General features: G+C 37.6%; 2 protein-coding genes across 2 annotated transcripts; both read right to left on the bottom strand.

Moving 5' to 3' along the window:
- Positions 1-6,331: 6,331 nt before the first annotated feature.
- Positions 6,332-11,676, bottom strand: LOC113108897 (CD209 antigen-like protein C). The gene is made up of 4 exons (XM_026272311.1): positions 11,619-11,676; positions 7,043-7,431; positions 6,871-6,974; positions 6,332-6,579 (listed from the first exon to the last, which is right to left on the bottom strand). Exons 1-4 carry the CDS (start codon positions 11,674-11,676, stop codon positions 6,432-6,434), a joined length of 699 nt encoding a protein of 232 aa, XP_026128096.1. The 3' UTR covers positions 6,332-6,431.
- Positions 11,677-19,454: 7,778 nt separating this feature from the next.
- LOC113052709 (CD209 antigen-like protein 2) lies at positions 19,455-20,569 on the bottom strand. Its single transcript, XM_026217160.1, has 3 exons — positions 20,144-20,569; positions 19,972-20,075; positions 19,455-19,680 (listed from the first exon to the last, which is right to left on the bottom strand). Exons 1-3 carry the CDS (start codon positions 20,423-20,425, stop codon positions 19,533-19,535), a joined length of 534 nt encoding a protein of 177 aa, XP_026072945.1. The 5' UTR covers positions 20,426-20,569; the 3' UTR covers positions 19,455-19,532.
- Between the last annotated feature and the right edge of the window lie 793 nt (positions 20,570-21,362).

Genomic DNA, 21,362 nt, shown 5'->3' with positions numbered 1-21,362 from the left:
ATCTATCTATCTATCTATCTATCTATCTATCTATCTATCTATCTATCTTCATAGCAACACACTAGCAACTATCCAAACCAACCTAGAAACCACCTAGGGTATCCTAGCAACCTCATACCAAAATCTTAGCAACCACCCCGGGTACCCTAGCAACCACATAGCAACACCTTAGCAACCATCCTAGATACCCTAGCAACCGCATAGCAACACCCTAGCAACCATCCCAGATACACTAGCAACCGCATAGCAACACCTTAGCAACCACTCAGGGTACCCTAGCAACCGCATAGCAACACCCTAGCAACCATCCCAGATACCCTAGCAACCGCATAGCAACACCTTAGCAACCACTCAGGGTACCCTAGCAACTGCATAGCAACACCCTAGCAACCATCCCAGATACCCTAGCAACCGCATAGCAACACCTTAGCAACCACTCAGGGTACCCTAGCAACCGCATAGCAACACCCTAGCAACCATCCCAGATACCCTAGCAACCGCATAGCAACACCTTAGCAACCACTCAGGGTACCCTAGCAACACCATAGCAACACCCTAGCAACCATCCCAGATACCATAGCAACACCTTAGCAACCACTCAGGGTACCCTAGCAACCGCATATCAACACCCTAACAACCATCCCAGATACCCTAGCAACCATCCCAGATACCATAGCAACACCATAGCAACCACTCAGGGTACCCTAGCAACACCATAGCAACACCCTAGCAACCATCCCAGATACCATAGCAACCGCATAGCAACTCCTTAGCAACCACTCAGGGTACCCTAGCAACGGCATAGCAACACCCTAGCAACCATCCCAGATACCATAGCAACCGCATAGCAACATCTTAGCAACCACTCAGGGTACCCTAGCAACCGCATAGCAGCACCTTAGCAACCACTCCTGGGGACCCTAGATCGATCTATCTATCTATCTATCTATCTATCTATCTATCTATCTATCTATCTATCTATCTCAGACTGAAAACCATCAAACTTAAAACTTTTTAAACTTCTTAAACTTTTCAATCTTTTCAAACTTTTCTAACTTTTCTAACTTTTTCAGACTTTCTGGTCAGGCTTTCTCAAGCCAACTTAAAGTTTGTCTTGACGAACTTCTTTATCAGTTATTAATAAGTGGAGCTGGTGATGCTGTTTGTGGGTTGTTTAATCAGATCTTGAGAGATTTCATGTATTTTATTTCAGTTGATTTCATCTAAGTCTGTGTCTGAAGTCAGTTGTAGTAGTTCTTGTGTTTCTGTTTGCTTCAGTGATTCTGTTTGTTAACAGCAGCTGTTCATCACTAATTCTCAATCAGCACTTAGTTAATCACTTAATTACTTAAATGCAAAGTTTTAAAACTTACATGGTTTAAATCAAGGCAATCTGTTTACTCAAACGGTTTGAGTAAAGTTTACTTATCAGGTTTTACAGTGCTATTTCTTTTGTCTGTTTTCTTAATTGCAGAATATTTATCATGTGCATCCAGTCCTTCGTGCTATCTTTGCTGTAAACTGGTTTAAAGGGACAGAAGTGAGAGACTTATTTACCCTCATTTGATAAAACTGTTTTGAAAAAAAATATTTTACATTTAGAAATTTCTAGAATATCTGTTTCGGGTTTTTTGTTAGTGTAAAAACTTTCCAAAATAAAAAAGTAAGTAAGTGAAATTTTCACTTATTTTTCCCAAGATCTCGAAGTGTTCCTGTAGCTCAGTGGTAGAACATTGCATTAGCAAGTGTAAGGTTGTGTGTTCGATTCCCCGGGAACACATGATAGGTGAAAATTGTTAGCCTGAATGCACTGTAAGTTGCTTTGGATAAAAGTGTCTGCTAAATACATTAATTTAATATTATTTAATTAAATTTTACTCAATAGAATGTACTTATTATTATTTAATTTTTTTTACTTAACTTAGTTAAGTAGATTTACTTAATTTCCAAATGTGTTAAATTTACTTGAAAAATGTTTGTGCAAAAACTTGCCAAATAAAAATTAAGTAAATTTACTTATTACTTTTTTCAGTGTAGAGTCAAGGTATGCATTCACCTTGAACACTTCATCTTTGTTTCCAAATGCAATGACTTCAGTTTTTTCCTTATTTAACTGAAGATAGTTATGGCACATCCAACTATTAATTTCATCAATGCATTGGCAGAGGGAGTCAATGGGGCTGTAGTCATTTGGAGATAAGGCTAGGTAAATCTGGGTAACATCAGCTTAGCTGTGGTAGGCAATTTGGTTCTTTCTCATTATTTGACTTAGTGGAAGCATATACAGGCTAAACAAGAGCAGTGCAATAATTGAGCCTTGTGGGACTCCGCATGTCATGGACGTCCACTTAGACTTATGCTCTCCTAGACTCACATAATAGCCTCTCCCTTCTAAGTATGACATAAACCATTTGAGTACCATCCCAGAAAGCCAGACCCAGTTTTCCAGTCTCTCTAGTAGTATGTTATGATCGACAGTGTCAAACGCAGCACTGAGATCTAGCAATACCAGCACCGATATTTTGCCTGAGTCACAATTTAAGCGAATATCATTTATTATCCTAATGAGTGCTGTCTCTGTGCTTTGAAGCGGTTGGAAACCAGATTGAAAATTATTTAGGTATCCATTTGAGTTTAAGTATTTGTTCAGCTGATTAAAAACGACCTTTTCTATAATTTTGCCTATAAAAGGAAGATTAGATATTGGTCTAAAATTGCTCAAAATTGTGTTATCAAGATTGGTCTTTTTCAGGAGGGGCTTAAAAACTGCAGTTTTTAGGGAGTTTGGAAATGTCCCAGAAAGAAGTGAGGCATTCACCACTTCTAAGAGATCTGCTTCTAAGCAGTCAAGCACACTTTTGAAAAAAGATGTGGGAAGTGTGTCAAGACAACATGTTGACGATTTTAGTTGCTGCACTATGTCTTCCAGAATTTTGCTATCAATTGTTTAAAAAATAGGCATACCGTAAAACTTCAAATAATAGCCGAGTCCCAAATAGACACCTGTCTCTTTTAAACGCCTGGTGTGACGACAGGTTTGGGTAAATAAAGGCCGGTCTCAAATAGAGACCTGGTCTGTTTTTTTTAGTAGTGGGTTGTATTTGATCTTCTCAAACCCGTCAGATCGTCTGTTCTATGTTTTGATTAGATTTCACGTGACAGACACAACAACAGTTCATGAACGACTCACTATGGCAACATAATAAAGAGGTTAACGAACTTTCTTTTAGTCTTCAGTTTTTCTTAATTCTCTCAATACCTCCATGGAGACAAAAATAAATAAGTATGATTTGACATTTTAAGCTGACAGTTTTCAAATTTGCCGAACAAAATTCAGGATAAGCAGCGACATTTCTCGGTTGATCCAAAGAGAGCTGGATACGGAGCGGCTGAAAAATTCCTTTAAGGTATGCTTGCGCGTGTGTGTGTGTTCGAGGGAGAAAGAGGAGATAATATATTTCATTAACTTCGGGGTGTTATCCTAGGTATGTGGCCTGACAGTAGCTTCTGATGGAAGTGAGGATCACCTTATCCATTGTTTCAAAGAGGGAGAGCCGTGCGCATCTGGGCGAGAGCTGTGTTTAGTGCAAGCAAGGTAGGCAGAGTTAGCGGAGGCTGGAGAGGGAGAAGTGGAGGAGAGAGACGTGGATGAGGAATTCACCAATGAACTTGTAATTGAGGATCGCAGGGATGATGATAGTGATGAATAGAGTATTTTTCTATCACATGATTGCAGTTGTTTTACAGGTTAGCCTAACTTTCATTCTTTCTTATTGATATGTTTCGGGCAAGAAGTTCATATGCTCGATGGATTTTAGAGGTAATATTGTTCTGCCCATTGCTGTCACATCGTTTCGTTTTTTTATGCTGCCAATAATCTAAGACATTTCTTACACTAAATTATTTGTTAAACACATACGTTTAGGGGTAAGTTAACTTGTATTGTTCTGCCCATCGCGGTCACATAGTTTTGTTTTTTTAGGATTATTTTTTTAAGCTGGCAATAGCCAAATACATTTCTTACATTTAAATGATTTGTTAAACACATTGAAATTAATTATATATAAAACGTAATATAATGTGGTAACCTCCTACTGTCATGCTTGAACATCTCAACGCTAAATTAAAGGCCTGTCTCTTATAGACACCTGTCTCAAATACAAGCCGGTGCAGTTCGGTGATTTGGGTAAATAGAAGCCCGGGCTATTATTTGAAGTTTTACGGTAGTATCTTTTTGATATTTTGGCCGAATCTGTCTGACCTCTGCATTACTTGAGGATGTGCTAATCGCTTTCCTGATATTTATGATCTTCTCAGGAAAGAAAGAAGCAAACTCATTGCATTTGCTGTCTGATAGCATATCACTGGGAATCTGACTTGGGGGGTTTGTCAGTCTCTCAACAGTGACAAAAAGATTACGAGTGTTATTTAAGTTACTGTTTATAAGGTTTGAGCTGTGGCTAGTTTCACATTAAAAGCATGAAGGCTGTCTTTATAGATGCTATAGTGAATTTCAAGTTTCGTCTTCCTCCACATCCGCTCGGCTTTTCTGCATTGTCTTTTCATAGTCTGAACTGCTGTTGATCTTCTCCAAACTGATTTCTCTCTGTCTGTTTTCTTACTGACTATTATTGGAGCAATATCATCAATAACATTCTTAACTTTTGAGTTGAAGGAATCAAGGAGAATATCAACAGAGTCTGCAGAAATGCTTGGTGTTAAAGATATAGCCTCCATAAATAGTACACTTGTGTTCTCGTTTATGCATCTCCTTCTGACAGAGACAGATCTAGATTCAGTGGTAGCAGAGATCAATTTATCAAAGAAAATACTGAAGTGATCAGATAGTGCTATGTCCTTAATAACAATGGATGAAATGTTTAGACCCCTACTGATGATTAGATCCAGAGTGTGTCCACCTTTGTGTGTGGGTCCATGCACATGCTGAGTCAAGTCAAAAGTGTTTAGAACCGTTATCATTTCTTTTGTAGTTTTGTTTTCTGCATTATCTATGTGAATATTAAAATCCCCTGCTATTGCAAAACAGTCAAACTCTGAGGAAATCATTGATAACATTTCTGTGACCTCTTCAACAAAGGCTGGAGAGTATTTTGGAGGCCTGTAAGTAATAATAAACAGAATGCATGGAGCACCTTTCAGCACAATCCCTAGATATTCAAAGGACAAGTACTGACCAAATGACACTTGCTTGCATTGATAGACATCTTTAAATAGAGCAGCTACACCCCCACCTCTCCTAACAGTCCTGCAAACACTCATGTAAGTGAAGTTAGGAGGGGCTGCTTCATTTAGGATTGTTGCCCTGCAGCTGTCTTCTAGCCATGTTTCATTTAGAAACATAAAATCCAGATTGTTTGTGGTTATAAAGTCATTGATTAGAAATGATTTATTTTTTAGTGAGCGAATGTTTAAAAGTGCTAACTTGATGGCAGTGCTTGGTGTCTTTACATCAATCTTAGTTTGATGCATAATAGGCTGCAGATTAGATGAGTTTGCCCTTCGGCTTGAGATGGCCTTAGACTTTCTATCACGTGATAAAACTGAAATAGAGAAAGCTACAGGCACACTGGGTTCCTGCTTGGTCTGTAAGCATTTGTGAATGTTGCTGCTATTATAGCGGGGACCCGACACATATCACTGAGAGCTGCTATCAGTTTTTTTTGGTTCACCTTCAGCAGATAGAGGGTTTGGGCCCTGGCGTTGTGGCAGCGGTCGGAGAGCTCTCATAGGAACAGGGCCCACAGGCTTTGGTGGTTGGGGGGCCCGCCGTTTTTTAGTTGATATCTGCGGGCTAGCAGCAAATGAGTGAGAGAGTTTAGTCCCAACATACACCAATTCCTCCATTTTCTGTGAGAAGCACAGAAGTGGAGATGCTGGAGAGAGGGATAATGTGTCTGGTGAGATGGGCTGTGTCTCTGGTGTTTCCGGTGGCTGTGATGTGTTTTAATTATGTGTGATGTGTGAATTAATTAAATCTCAAATAAAAATAACAATGCAGTTTACTATGGTAACTGGCAAATTTATTCAAAGAAAAAGCAATTACAGACACTCAATATCAGAATAAGAAAGTGAATAAGAGTAATCTGGACTCTTTAGATTTCTGTAGTTTACTGTGATTGTCTCCTCAACTCTTCAGATCAACAAATGAGATCATGATAACAGCTGAACTAAGATCATATTGATAGAGTTTGATGTGATGGAGCAAAACATGAACACAGAGGTTTTGTGTCCCAGATTACCCGAATTCACACCGTGAGAAATAAAGATTATTATAGCAATAAGTAAAAACAAAAACAAATTTAAGATCTACTTTTTTTTTTAAAGGCAGGAAGCTTAATCAGAACTCATGTGTTCACAATGAGAATGATTACATTAGATAATAAATGCAAAACCACAGGATGTGATGGATCCTATTTCTCACAAATCCCCCTTTTCTTCGCAGAGCATGAATGATCATTCCAGCTGTTCAGTGGTGACCATCCCGTCTTCTTTCTATTATAATTCAGTTCAATACAGTCCTCATTGTAAGCGTTGTTTGGCTCACCTTTGAGCCAAAACCTGAACAAAATGTATCAAATGTTCAGATTTTCAGAAGCACAAATTAATGAATAAAAAATACTCAGTTTATTAGCATGTTTCAAGATTAAATTAAAGTAGAAGATGGAGTAGAAGCATAAAATAGAAGAGATAAGCAGAGTTTTCTTTATAAAATTTACAGTAAAACGTCTTTGGTTGTAGTTGCGTTGTTTGTGGATGTTTTATCTTCTGCTTTAATCTGAAGGTTGTGATTTTATAATGGTAATCATAAAGACCGAACTAAAATAATACACAGTGATTTTTAGCACTTACCCTTGTTTCAGTGTTGAATTATCCACCCATGTCATGACGCCCTCGTTCTCTGTGTCAGACAAACCAATCCACACTCTCTCACTGACTAATGAAGATATGAACCTCTGTGTGAAGAACAACAGGAATAAGTGAGATTGCTCTCATTCATTAACAGACTCTCACACAAACTCACCTGCTTCTCTTCAGTGTTGATAATGACCAGATCAGCTCCACGATCCCTGCAGTACTGTCTGCTGTCAGACCAGCTCTTCAACTCAGTGGACATGAAGAAACAAACTGGACCCTTCTTATTCAAAGAGTCAAAATCTCTCTGTAACTGGTTTTTCTCAGCAGTGAGATCTTTAACTTTGGTCTCCAGCTCCAGGTTCTTCTGTGTTAGATCAGTGTGTTTGTGCTGTAAGCTGTTGATGGTTTGATTGAACTCTTCAACTGTGTTCTTGTAACTCTTTATCATGTCTCTCTCTGCTGTGATGGTGATGTACAGCAGTATGATGAAGACCAGCAGAAGAACACAAATGAGCCCGAGACCCACTGAGATCAACACCAAACATCTACTTCCTCCTGACAAACATGAACAAAACACAGATATCTGTTAACTAGTGATGGGAAGATGAAGCCTCATGAAGCTTTAAGCTTTTCAGCCAAGTGGTTCACAAAAGGGTTAATTTCTGGAAACTCAATTTGCTCACAATACCACCTGGTGGCCAACGAGTGTAAAACAAGCAGATATATTACAGACAGAGGTGTAAAGTACAGGGGTCAGAAAGTAAAAGTCCTGCCATATTTTTGTTCCACCCATGAACCCAGATGATTTAATCAGAGGAGGAGCCAAGTCATTCCTTTCAAGTCACACACTAGTCTCAAGTCAAATCCCAAATCATCAAATAGTTAAAGTCAATTAGCTAATTAAGAGACTAATTAAATGATGATTGTGCATTAGTGATGAACACCTGCCATTATTGTGCATTACAGAGGATCAGATGTTGATGATTGGTTAAACTGATGCCACCATCATGGAGATCAGTGTTTGCTTCAGTTGGGCTCTTGACCTTTGGCTTCTCTGTGTTAGATATTTTTCTGTAAAAGTACATGTGCTGTTGTAAATCAGTGCAGTGCAGAAAACTGTTATTAGCTGGCTTTACATGATGAAGTAATTATTAGGCATCAGCCTGTTTTTTTCCAAAATAACTTTATTTCATTTAACATATGTTCAGTTTTCAAATAACCTACCTTGTGGATTATAATGAATTAATTTGAAATCTAATCTATGTAATGGATATACATTTTTGAAACCTTGTCCTAATAAAACGCAAAGACATCATGACCCAGCATATGAATCTCAACAATGGTGACAACCAACAACACGCTTCAAGCTGAAGTGCATGCTGGGTAACACCATAGTAAAAAAAAAAAAAAAAACTCCCATCATGCACTGTAGCATGAATAATTCTTGTCACCACTGTTGAGGATCATATGATAAGTGCTCATGTCTAAAATCCTGAACATGTACAATTCCCCCCCCCCCCCCCAATATTTACACATTACAATAATATTTGTTTAATAGGAATTTTGTTGTAGTTCAGTAATAGCTGAACCTCATGTAACAAACCAAAGAGAGACACCCTCATGAGGTTCATTTAAATGTTTTACACAAAAGAGCAGTTTAATTTGCAAGTTCAAGCTTTAAATTCAGCAATGTGTTAATACTTACTGTGACACAACTGCAATTGTTTAAAAGCAAATCACTTTTAATAATTGAAAGGGTCAAGCGCCCAACTAAAGCAAACACTGATCTCCATGATGGTGGCATCATTTTAAACAATAAAACATCCGATCCTGTGTAATTCCCAATAACAACAGGTGTTTACAACAGGTGTTTATCACTAACTTTGAGTTCATGAGTGGAACAAAAATATGGCACGACTTTTACTTTCTGACCCCTGTACTTTACACCTCTGTCTGTAATATATCTGCTTGTTTTACACTCGTTGGCCACCAGGTGGTATTGTGAGCAAATGACGTTTCCAGAAAATAACCCTTTTGTGAACCACTTAAAGCTTAAAGCTTCATGAGGCTTCAACTTGCCATCACTACTGATAACTGATCACTATTCATTTTATTAGAAATTACGTTTCAAATAAACCTCTGTAGGTAATCTACTATTGTTTTGGTATGTTTTTGTAAATATATTATAAAATATGCAAACAATAACATTTTGAAAAAGTAAATAGAAATTTAAAAGTAAAATGGAAACATTGATATTTCACTCTTATAAATATTTGTATGTGACGGTTCTCATTTCCACATAATGACAATATTAACAACACCATCTTCAAAACCATTTTTACTTTCAAGTATTTTTCTACTTACTGTGCTTGAGATCTTTTCTTTCATCCCGGCCGTGACTCAGAGTTTGAGCTCCAGTTGTGAAAAAAAGCAATCTATGATGACACACACAGACATCAAAAATCAGCACATGAATCTCAACAATGGTGACAATCAAATGTACCTTGCTGCAATGCATGCTGGGTACTAGCATAGTACAAAACTTCCAACATGCATTGCAACATGAATAAATTATGTAGCTGAATTGCCCTATTATTTTGTTTAATTCTAAATATTTTCTTATATTTTGTTATATATTGTTTTTGTTGTGACAGTAGCTTTTCAGTGAAGTTCTGAATTGATCAGTTTATCTAAATATTTTTGATTGTCGCCATTATTGAGATCCATGTGCTGATTGTTTATATCTATGTGTGTCAGCTTAGGTTAAGTGTTTTGAGCGCATGTTTGTTAAAAGATATTAACTGATTATTATAATACTGCTGGATCTCATGGGGCAGAAGCAAGGCAAGTTTATTTATAGAGCACATTTCATACACAATGCTAATTCAAAGTGCATTACATAAAAGAAAGTAAAATAATCAAGAAGAAAAATAATAACAAAAATAAAACCAGCAATTTTAAAATGATTAAAACATTTAAAACAGTTAGAAAATGATTTTACATAAAAAAATAAAATGAAATAAAACCGTGAAAAATATAGTGCAATCAGTTTGCACTATATAATATAGTGCAATCACAGGGTTTGTAAAATTGGAACAACATAATTCATAGATAAATAAAAACATCAATGTATTTCATGATGATTATAAAACCATCAACAGATAACAGCCGTCACTTGATATCATGTCACTTCAGCTTTCTTTGATGCTGCAAATGTGTTTAATAAACACACTATCAAAGCAGCCAAAAAAGACAAAGTACATAATAAGAGTAAATTGATGAAGTAAGTGGATGAAGTCAGTTGTAGTTCTTGTGTTTCTGCTCATCTCTTTTTCTGTTCTTTTCTTTCCTTCAGTGATTCAGCTTGTTAACCGGCTTAAGGCTGAAATACTTTATATTTAATACACACAGATTTTGTGGCTCAGATAAGGTCCAATTCTGGTTAATTTCTTTACTCTTGGCTGACATGTGGCATTGCTATGGCCTGCTTGTGGCTCAAATCTGGCAAACAGGAGCGGTCCGCCCAAGTGCCATCATTCCACGCTGCATGTGGGCCAGATCATCTTTACACGGGTGCCAGATGTGGGCCGGATCTGGGCCGACACAATGTTGCAGTGTGGGAATAGCAGAGGTGGTAATCATTATTATACTTACAGGATGTATTCTGTACTCTATTGTACAAAAAGGATGCAGATATAAACTATCATCTCTGAAGGATTCGCCGTCAGTGCGGTCATCGTTTTGTCTCACTGTACATATGTCTGTCAACAACAATAAACGAATTACTAAAGCTGCAAAATAAAACGCAAAGGAAAAATGATGATCATATTGTAACAAACTTATCTTAATATAATATAGGGGAAGTCGTGGCCTAATGGTTAGAGGGTTGGACTCCCAATCGAAGGGTTGTGGGTTCTAGTCTCGGGCCGGAAGGAATTGTGGGTGGGGGTAGTGCATGAACAGTTCTCTCTCCACCTTCAATACCACGACTTAGGTGCCCTTGAGCAAGGCATCGAACCCCAAAACTGCTCCCCGGGCGCCGCAGCATAAATGGCTGCCCACTGCTCCGGGTGTGTGCTCACAGTGTGTGTGTGTGTGTGTTCACTGCTCTGTGTGTGTGTGCATTTCGGATGGGTTAAATGCAGAGCACAAATTCTGAGTATGGGTCACCATACTTGGCTGAATGTCTGGGGAAGTCGTGGCCTAATGGTTAGAGGGTTGGACTCCCAATTGAAGGGTTGTGAGTTCTAGTCTCGGCCGGCAGGAATTGTGGGTGGGGGTAGTGCATGTACAGTTCTCTCTCCACCTTCAATACCACGACTTAGGTGCCCTTGAGCAAGGCATCGAACCCCCAACTGCTCCCCGGGCGCCGCAGCATAAATGGCTGCCCACTGCTCCGGGTGTGTGCTCACAGTGTGTGTGTGTGTGTTCACTGCTCTGTGTGTGTGCACTTCGGATGGGTTAAATGCAGAGCACAAATTCTGAGTATGGGTCACCATACTTGGCTGAATGTCACTTCACTTCACTTCATATACGTATTTGTGGTATATAAAGTATAGGTAAACATATAAACGATGAATAGTTACCTCACGTCTTATCGCCGCCACCTTGTCTAAGGAAATTACGTAAATGTATATTTACTGCTGATTGGCCAGCACAGTAAAACTCCTTTCACCAATGAGAAACCTTTTGCCTCACGCCCCTACCTTTCGGCGCGCCCATTGCTCCAAGCTGCAGCTAACCCCTGTCTCCTGTGGTGAACCACTTGGCTGAAAAGCTTAAAGCTTCATGAGGCTTCATCTTCCCATCACTACCAGCAGGCGTCACCAGCGTGATTTAAAGTGCTTCGAAACAGTGAATAATTTTGCAAAGCAATTGTTTCAGTTGATTCAAAGCTTCAAATGGTTTCCCCCATCACTAGCTGGAATAAATTTAAGTTCTAAATCTATGTAACTACATTAATATCAAATACATGGTGGACGATTGAAATTGTAAATATATAAAAAAGCTGAAGAAGCAGTTTGTCAGAGAAGCATCAGCCGTGAACAACAAAGTGATGTAATGCTATGTTTTATAATAAATGATGAGACACTTGTTCTTTGCTTTGTTTTATTTTAAATTAGAAGGTGTAACAATAAAATATACTAAAGTGCAAAAAACACACACAGCTCAAATACATATGGAGAGAGGGTCTTCTGTAGACGTCTGACAGAAATAAAGTCAGTCTGGTTATTAATAAGTGGAGCTGGTGATGCTGTTTGTGGGTTGTTTCATCAGATCTTGAGAGATTTCATGTATTTTATTTCAGTTGATTTCATCTAAGTCTGTGTCTGAAGTCAGTTGTAGTAGTTCTTGTGTTTCTGTTTGCTTCAGTGATTCTGTTTGTTAACAGCAGCTGTTCATCACTAATTCTCAATCAGCACTTAGTTAATCACTTAATTACTTAAATGCAAAGTTTTAAAACTTACATGGTTTAAATCAAGGCAATCTGTTTACTCAAACGGTTTGAGTAAAGTTTACTTATCAGGTTTTACAGTGCTATTTCTTTTGTCTGTTTTCTTAATTGCAGAATATTTATCATGTGCATCCAGTCCTTCGTGCTGTCTTTGATGTAAACTGGTTTAAAGGGACAGAAGTGAGAGACTTATTTACCCTCATTTGATAAAACTGTTTTGAAAAAAAATATTTTACATTTAGAAATTTCTAGAATATCTGTTTCGGGTTTTTTGTTAGTGTAAAAACTTTCCAAAATAAAAAAGTAAGTAAGTGAAATTTTCACTTATTTTTCCCAAGATCTTGAAGTGTTCCTGTAGCTCAGTGGTTGAACATTGCATTAGCAAGTGTAAGGTTGTGTGTTCGATTCCCCGGGAACACATGATAGGTGAAAATTGTTAGCCTGAATGCACTGTAAGTTGCTTTGGATAAAAGTGTCTGCTAAATACATTAATTTAATATTATTTAATTAAATTTTACTCAATAGAATGTACTTATTATAATTTAATTTTTTTTACTTAACTTAGTTAAGTAGATTTACTTAATTTCCAAATGTGTTAAATTTACTTGAAAAATGTTTGTGCAAAAACTTGCCAAATAAATATTAAGTAAATTTACTTATTACTTTTTTCAGTGTAGAGTCAAGGTATGCATTCACCTTGAACACTTCATCTTTGTTTCCAAAGGCAATGACTTCAGTTTTTTCCTTATTTAACTGAAGATAGTTATGGCACATCCAACTATTAATTTCATCAATTCATTGGCAGAGGGAGTCAATGGGGCTGTAGTCATTTGGAGATAAGGCTAGGTAAATCTGGGTAACATCAGCTTAGCTGTGGTAGGCAATTTGGTTCTTTCTCATTATTTGACTTAGTGGAAGCATATACAGGCTAAACAAGAGCAGTGCAATAATTGAGCCTTGTGGGACTCCGCATGTCATGGACGTCCACTTAGACTTATGCTCTCCTAGACTCACATAATAGCCTCTCCCTTCTAAGTATGACATAAACCATTTGAGTACCATCCCAGAAAGCCAGACCCAGTTTTCCAGTCTCTCTAGTAGTATGTTATGATCGACTGTGTCAAACGCAGCACTGAGATCTAGCAATACCAGCACCGATATTTTGCCTGAGTCACAATTTAAGCGAATATCATTTATTATCCTAATGAGTGCTGTCTCTGTGCTTTGAAGCGGTTGGAAACCAGATTGAAAATTATTTAGGTATCCATTTGAGTTTAAGTATTTGTTCAGCTGATTAAAAACGACCTTTTCTATAATTTTGCCTATAAAAGGAAGATTAGATATTGGTCTAAAATTGCTCAAAATTGTGTTATCAAGATTGGTCTTTTTCAGGAGGGGCTTAAAAACTGCAGTTTTTAGGGAGTTTGGAAATGTCCCAGAAAGAAGTGAGGCATTCACCACTTCTAAGAGATCTGCTTCTAAGCAGTCAAGCACACTTTTGAAAAAAGATGTGGGAAGTGTGTCAAGACAACATGTTGACGATTTTAGTTGCTGCACTATGTCTTCCAGAATTTTGCTATCAATTGTTTAAAAAATAGGCATACCGTAAAACTTCAAATAATAGCCGAGTCCCAAATAGACACCTGTCTCTTTTAAACGCCTGGTGTGACGACAGGTTTGGGTAAATAAAGGCCGGTCTCAAATAGAGACCTGGTCTGTTTTTTTTAGTACACTGTAAAACCTGACAAGTAAGCTTAACTCAAACTGTTTGAGTAAACAGATTGCCTTGATTTAAACCCTGTAAGTTTTAAAACTTTGCATTCAAATAATTAAGTAATTAACTAAGTGCTGATTGAGAATTAGTGATGAACAGCTGCTGTTAACAAACAGAATCACTGAAGAAAAGAGAAACACAAGAACTTCTACAACTGACTTCAGACACAGACTTAGATGAAATCAACTGAAATAAAATACATGAAATCTCTCAAGATCTGATTAAACAACCCCACAAACAGCATCACCAGCTCCACTTATTAATAACCAGACTGACTTTATTTCTGTCAGACGTCTACAGAAGATCTTATTGAGAATGAACTAAGGTTTAGATGTTGATTTAGTGTTTCATTTGAAGTAACCATGTTAGAGATCAGTGTTTGCTTTAGTTGGGCTCTTGACCCTTGATTTCTGTCTTTAGTTTTTTCTCTGGCTGTTATAACTGTGTGTTTCTAAAACACATTTGTTGTAACTCAAAAGCCCAGAAGAAATGCCATCAGGTGTTAACCTGTACCTAGGTGTAGGTTGCTATACTTTATATAGGTGATGATAATCATCAATTATTGAACTGCTAGGAGTCTAATCTCTGATGAAATAGGTGTTGTGTAATTTGATTGGTTATAGTAAAAGTGATTTTAAGAGCGAGTGGTTCTGTAGTAATCAGTTAATACAAAGACTTTCCAAACAGTGTGGTTTTCTACGGTGTCAGTCACACACAGACATCTATAATCAGAATATGAACCTCAACAATGGTGACCATAAAAAAAAAAAAAAAAAAATGCTGCAGAGCATGCTGGGCGCCATGGATGAGTTTTGTACTACAATAGTACCCAGCATGCATTGCAGCATGTTTTTTTGTCACCATTGTTGAGGTTCATATTCTGATTATTGATGTCTGTGTTTGACCAGTTACTGGCATAGAAGACAAATGTATGTGTACATAATGTTTATGTCATTTTTATATTAACTGATTATCACAGACTCTTAGTGTCACTTGTATTAGGTCCACTTCTACTAAGTACACATTTGTTTCCTCAGCGATTAGACTCTGTACAGATCAATATTTGTGAATAATAATGAATAATAATCATCACCGACATAAAGTACAACAATCTACACCTAGGTGCAGGTAAACACTTGATGGCATTTCTTCTGGGCTTTTGAGTTACAACAAATGTGTTTTAGAAACACACGGTTATAACAGCCAGAGAAAAGACTAAGACAGAAATCAAGGGTCAAGAGCCCAACTAAAGCAAACACTGATCTCTAACATGGTTACTTCAAATGAAACAATAAATCAACATCTAAACCTTAGTTCATTCTCAATCAGATCTTCTGTAGACGTCTGACAGAAATAAAGTCAGTCTGGTTATTAATAAGTGGAGCTGGTGATGCTGTTTGTGGGGTTGTTTAATCAGATCTTGAGAGATTTCATGTATTTTATATCAGTTGATTTCATCTAAGTCTGTGTCTGAAGTCAGTTGTAGTAGTTCTTGTGTTTCTCTTTTCTTCAGTGATTCTGTTTGTTAACAGCAGCTGTTCATCACTAATTCTCAATCAGCACTTACTTAATCGCTTAATTACTTAATTGCAATATATATCTTCTTTCAGTGAACTCAACTGAATTAAGTTCAGAGTACTCGTAACTGTTAGTTTTTTTCAACTTAAATGGTTTAAGGCAATCAGTTTCCTCAAACGGTTTGAGTTAACATAACTTGTCAGGTTTGAGTTAGGCTGTGTCTGAAGTCAGCTGTTGTTCCTTTCTCTCTTTTCTTCAGTAATTATGTTTGTTAACAGCAGGTGTTCATCACTAAAGCTCAATTAATCACTTAATCACTTAATTGCAATGTATATCTTCTTTCAATGAACTCAACTGAATTAAGTTCAGAGTACTCGTAACTGTTAGTTTTTTCAACTTAAATGGTTTAAGGCAATCGGTTTCCTCAAACGGTTTGAGTTAACATAACTTAAGGATATCTGTTTACTCAAACCGTTTGAGTTAAGTTTACTTGTCGGGTATTACAGTCAAGGCAATCGGTTTACTCAAACGATTTGAGTTAAGTTAACTTGTCGGGTTTTACAGTGTAGTGGGTTGTATTTGATCTTCTCAAACCCGTCAGATCGTCTGTTCTATGTTTTGATTAGATTTCACGTGACAGACACAACAACAGTTCATGAACGACTCACTATGGCAACATAATAAAGAGGTTAACGAACTTTCTTTTAGTCTTCAGTTTTTCTTAATTCTCTCAATACCTCCATGGAGACAAAAATAAATAAGTATGATTTGACATTTTAAGCTGACAGTTTTCAAATTTGCCGAACAAAATTCAGGATAAGCAGCGACATTTCTCGGTTGATCCAAAGAGAGCTGGATATGGAGCGGCTGAAAAATTCCTTTAAGGTATGCTTGCGCGTGTGTGTGTGTTCGAGGGAGAAAGAGGAGATAATATATTTCATTAACTTCGGGGTGTTATCCTAGGTATGTGGCCTGACAGTAGCTTCTGATGGAAGTGAGGATCACCTTATCCATTGTTTCAAAGAGGGAGAGCCGTGCGCATCTGGGCGAGAGCTGTGTTTAGTGCAAGCAAGGTAGGCAGAGTTAGCGGAGGCTGGAGAGGGAGAAGTGGAGGAGAGAGACGTGGATGAGGAATTCACCAATGAACTTGTAATTGAGGATCGCAGGGATGATGATAGTGATGAATAGAGTATTTTTCTATCACATGATTGCAGTTGTTTTACAGGTTAGCCTAACTTTCATTCTTTCTTATTGATATGTTTCGGGCAAGAAGTTCATATGCTCGATGGATTTTAGAGGTAATATTGTTCTGCCCATTGCTGTCACATCGTTTCGTTTTTTTATGCTGCCAATAATCTAAGACATTTCTTACACTAAATTATTTGTTAAACACATACGTTTAGGGGTAAGTTAACTTGTATTGTTCTGCCCATCGCGGTCACATAGTTTTGTTTTTTTAGGATTATTTTTTTAAGCTGGCAATAGCCAAATACATTTCTTACATTTAAATGATTTGTTAAACACATTGAAATTAATTATATATAAAACGTAATATAATGTGGTAACCTCCTACTGTCATGCTTGAACATCTCAACGCTAAATTAAAGGCCTGTCTCTTATAGACACCTGTCTCAAATACAAGCCGGTGCAGTTCGGTGATTTGGGTAAATAGAAGCCCGGGCTATTATTTGAAGTTTTACGGTAGTATCTTTTTGATATTTTGGCCGAATCTGTCTGACCTCTGCATTACTTGAGGATGTGCTAATCGCTTTCCTGATATTTATGATCTTCTCAGGAAAGAAAGAAGCAAACTCATTGCATTTGCTGTCTGATAGCATATCACTGGGAATCTGACTTGGGGGGTTTGTCAGTCTCTCAACAGTGACAAAAAGATTACGAGTGTTATTTAAGTTACTGTTTATAAGGTTTGAGCTGTGGCTAGTTTCACATTAAAAGCATGAAGGCTGTCTTTATAGATGCTATAGTGAATTTCAAGTTTCGTCTTCCTCCACATCCGCTCGGCTTTTCTGCATTGTCTTTTCATAGTCTGAACTGCTGTTGATCTTCTCCAAACTGATTTCTCTCTGTCTGTTTTCTTACTGACTATTATTGGAGCAATATCATCAATAACATTCTTAACTTTTGAGTTGAAGGAATCAAGGAGAATATCAACAGAGTCTGCAGAAATGCTTGGTGTTAAAGATATAGCCTCCATAAATAGTACACTTGTGTTCTCGTTTATGCATCTCCTTCTGACAGAGACAGATCTAGATTCAGTGGTAGCAGAGATCAATATATCAAAGAAAATACTGAAGTGATCAGATAGTGCTATGTCCTTAATAACAATGGATGAAATGTTTAGACCCCTACTGATGATTAGATCCAGAGTGTGTCCACCTTTGTGTGTGGGTCCATGCACATGCTGAGTCAAGTCAAAAGTGTTTAGAACCGTTATCATTTCTTTTGTAGTTTTGTTTTCTGCATTATCTATGTGAATATTAAAATCCCCTGCTATTGCAAAACAGTCAAACTCTGAGGAAATCATTGATAACATTTCTGTGACCTCTTCAACAAAGGCTGGAGAGTATTTTGGAGGCCTGTAAGTAATAATAAACAGAATGCATGGAGCACCTTTCAGCACAATCCCTAGATATTCAAAGGACAAGTACTGACCAAATGACACTTGCTTGCATTGATAGACATCTTTAAATAGAGCAGCTACACCCCCACCTCTCCTAACAGTCCTGCAAACACTCATGTAAGTGAAGTTAGGAGGGGCTGCTTCATTTAGGATTGTTGCCCTGCAGCTGTCTTCTAGCCATGTTTCATTTAGAAACATAAAATCCAGATTGTTTGTGGTTATAAAGTCATTGATTAGAAATGATTTATTTTTTAGTGAGCGAATGTTTAAAAGTGCTAACTTGATGGCAGTGCTTGGTGTCTTTACATCAATCTTAGTTTGATGCATAATAGGCCGCAGATTAGATGAGTTTGCCCTTCGGCTTGAGATGGCCTTAGACTTTCTATCACGTGATAAAACTGAAATAGAGAAAGCTACAGGCACACTGGGTTCCTGCTTGGTCTGTAAGCATTTGTGAATGTTGCTGCTATTATAGCGGGGACCCGACACATATCACTGAGAGCTGCTATCAGTTGTTTTTGGTTCACCTTCAGCAGATAGAGGGTTTGGGCCCTGGCGTTGTGGCAGCGGTCGGAGAGCTCTCATAGGAACAGGGCCCACAGGCTTTGGTGGTTGGGGGGCCCGCCGTTTTTTAGTTGATATCTGCGGGCTAGCAGCAAATGAGTGAGAGAGTTTAGTCCCAACATACACCAATTCCTCCATTTTCTGTGAGAAGCACAGAAGTGGAGATGCTGGAGAGAGGGATAATGTGTCTGGTGAGATGGGCTGTGTCTCTGGTGTTTCCGGTGGCTGTGATGTGTTTTAATTATGTGTGATGTGTGAATTAATTAAATCTCAAATAAAAATAACAATGCAGTTTACTATGGTAACTGGCAAATTTATTCAAAGAAAAAGCAATTACAGACACTCAATATCAGAATAAGAAAGTGAATAAGAGTAATCTGGACTCTTTAGATTTCTGTAGTTTACTGTGATTGTCTCCTCAACTCTTCAGATCAACAAATGAGATCATGATAACAGCTGAACTAAGATTATATTGATAGAGTTTGATGTGATGGAGCAAAACATGAACACAGAGGTTTTGTGTCCCAGATTACCCGAATTCACACCGTGAGAAATAAAGATTATTATAGCAATAAGTAAAAACAAAAACAAATTTAAGATCTACTTTTTTTTTTAAAGGCAGGAAGCTTAATCAGAACTCATGTGTTCACAATGAGAATGATTACATTAGATAATAAATGCAAAACCACAGGATGTGATGGATCCTATTTCTCACAAATCCCCCTTTTCTTCGCAGAGCATGAATGATCATTCCAGCTGTTCAGTGGTGACCATCCCGTCTTCTTTCTATTATAATTCAGTTCAATACAGTCCTCATTGTAAGCGTTGTTTGGCTCACCTTTGAGCCAAAACCTGAACAAAATGTATCAAATGTTCAGATTTTCAGAAGCACAAATTAATGAATAAAAAATACTCAGTTTATTAGCATGTTTCAAGATTAAATTAAAGTAGAAGATGGAGTAGAAGCATAAAATAGAAGAGATAAGCAGAGTTTTCTTTATAGAATTTACAGTAAAACGTCTTTGGTTGTAGTTGCGTTGTTTGTGGATGTTTTATCTTCTGCTTTAATCTGAAGGTTGTGATTTTATAATGGTAATCATAAAGACCGAACTAAAATAATACACAGTGATTTTTAGCACTTACCCTTGTTTCAGTGTTGAATTATCCACCCATGTCATGACGCCCTCGGTCTCTCTGTCAGACAAACCAATCCACACTCTCTCACTGACTAATGAAGATATGAACCTCTGTGTGAAGAACAACAGGAATAAGTGAGATTGCTCTCATTCATTAACAGACTCTCACACAAACTCACCTGCTTCTCTTCAGTGTTGATAATGACCAGATCAGCTCCACGATCCCTGCAGTACTGTCTGCTGTCAGACCAGCTCTTCAACTCAGTGGACATGAAGAAACAAACTGGACCCTTCTTATTCAAAGAGTCAAAATCTCTCTGTAACTGGTTTTTCTCAGCAGTGAGATCTTTAACTTTGGTCTCCAGCTCCAGGTTCTTCTGTGTTAGATCAGTGTGTTTGTCCTGTAAGCTGTTGATGGTTTGATTGAACTCTTCAACTGTGTTCTTGTAACTCTTTATCATGTCTCTCTCTGCTGTGATGGTGATGTACAGCAGTATGATGAAGACCAGCAGAAGAACACAAATGAGCCCGAGACCCACTGAGATCAACACCAAACATCTACTTCCTCCTGACAAACATGAACAAAACACAGATATCTGTTAACTAGTGATGGGAAGATGAAGCCTCATGAAGCTTTAAGCTTTTCAGCCAAGTGGTTCACAAAAGGGTTAATTTCTGGAAACTCAATTTGCTCACAATACCACCTGGTGGCCAACGAGTGTAAAACAAGCAGATATATTACAGACAGAGGTGTAAAGTACAGGGGTCAGAAAGTAAAAGTCCTGCCATATTTTTGTTCCACCCATGAACTCAGCAGCTGATTTCATCAGAGGAGGAGCCAAGTCATTCCTTTCAAGTCACACACTAGTCTCAAGTCAAATCCCAAATCATCAAATAGTTAAAGTCAATTAGCTAATTAAGAGACTAATTAAATGATGATTGTGCATTAAGTGATGAACACCTGCCATTATTGTGCATTACAGAGGATCAGATGTTGATGATTGGTTAAACTGATGCCACCATCATGGAGATCAGTGTTTGCTTCAGTTGGGCTCTTGACCTTTGGCTTCTCTGTGTTAGATATTGTTCTGTAAAAGTACATGTGCTGTTGTAAATCAGTGCAGTGCAGAAAACTGTTATTAGCTGGCTTTACATGATGAAGTAATTATTAGGCATCAGCCTGTTTTTTTCCAAAATAACTTTATTTCATTTAACATATGTTCAGTTTTCAAATAACCTACCTTGTGGATTATAATGAATTAATTTGAAATCTAATCTATGTAATGGATATACATTTTTGAAACCTTGTCCTAATAAAACGCAAAGACATCATGACCCAGCATATGAATCTCAACAATGGTGACAACCAACAACACGCTTCAAGCTGAAGTGCATGCT

Source organism: Carassius auratus, chromosome 1, assembly GCF_003368295.1.
Source record: "Carassius auratus strain Wakin chromosome 1, ASM336829v1, whole genome shotgun sequence".
NCBI lineage: Eukaryota > Metazoa > Chordata > Actinopteri > Cypriniformes > Cyprinidae > Carassius > Carassius auratus.
This window is presented reverse-complemented; position numbering and strand designations above follow the sequence as displayed.

What these genes read in the sequence shown, in the direction of transcription:
- LOC113108897 (XM_026272311.1), bottom strand. Translation starts at nt 11,676, where the DNA reads ATGAAGCCTCATGAAGCTTTAAGCTTTTCAGCCAAGTGGTTCACCACA. An exon ending in TCAACACTGAAGAGAAGCAG is followed by an intron (nt 6,975 to 7,042) that starts GTGAGTTTGTGT and finishes TTCTTCACACAG; the next exon opens with AGGTTCATATCTTCATTAGT. An exon ending in AATTCAACACTGAAACAAGG is followed by an intron (nt 6,580 to 6,870) that starts GTAAGTGCTAAA and finishes CATTTTGTTCAG; the next exon opens with GTTTTGGCTCAAAGGTGAGC.
- LOC113052709 (XM_026217160.1), bottom strand. Translation starts at nt 20,425, where the DNA reads ATGATAAAGAGTTACAAGAACACAGTTGAAGAGTTCAATCAAACCATC. An exon ending in TCAACACTGAAGAGAAGCAG is followed by an intron (nt 20,076 to 20,143) that starts GTGAGTTTGTGT and finishes TTCTTCACACAG; the next exon opens with AGGTTCATATCTTCATTAGT. An exon ending in AATTCAACACTGAAACAAGG is followed by an intron (nt 19,681 to 19,971) that starts GTAAGTGCTAAA and finishes CATTTTGTTCAG; the next exon opens with GTTTTGGCTCAAAGGTGAGC.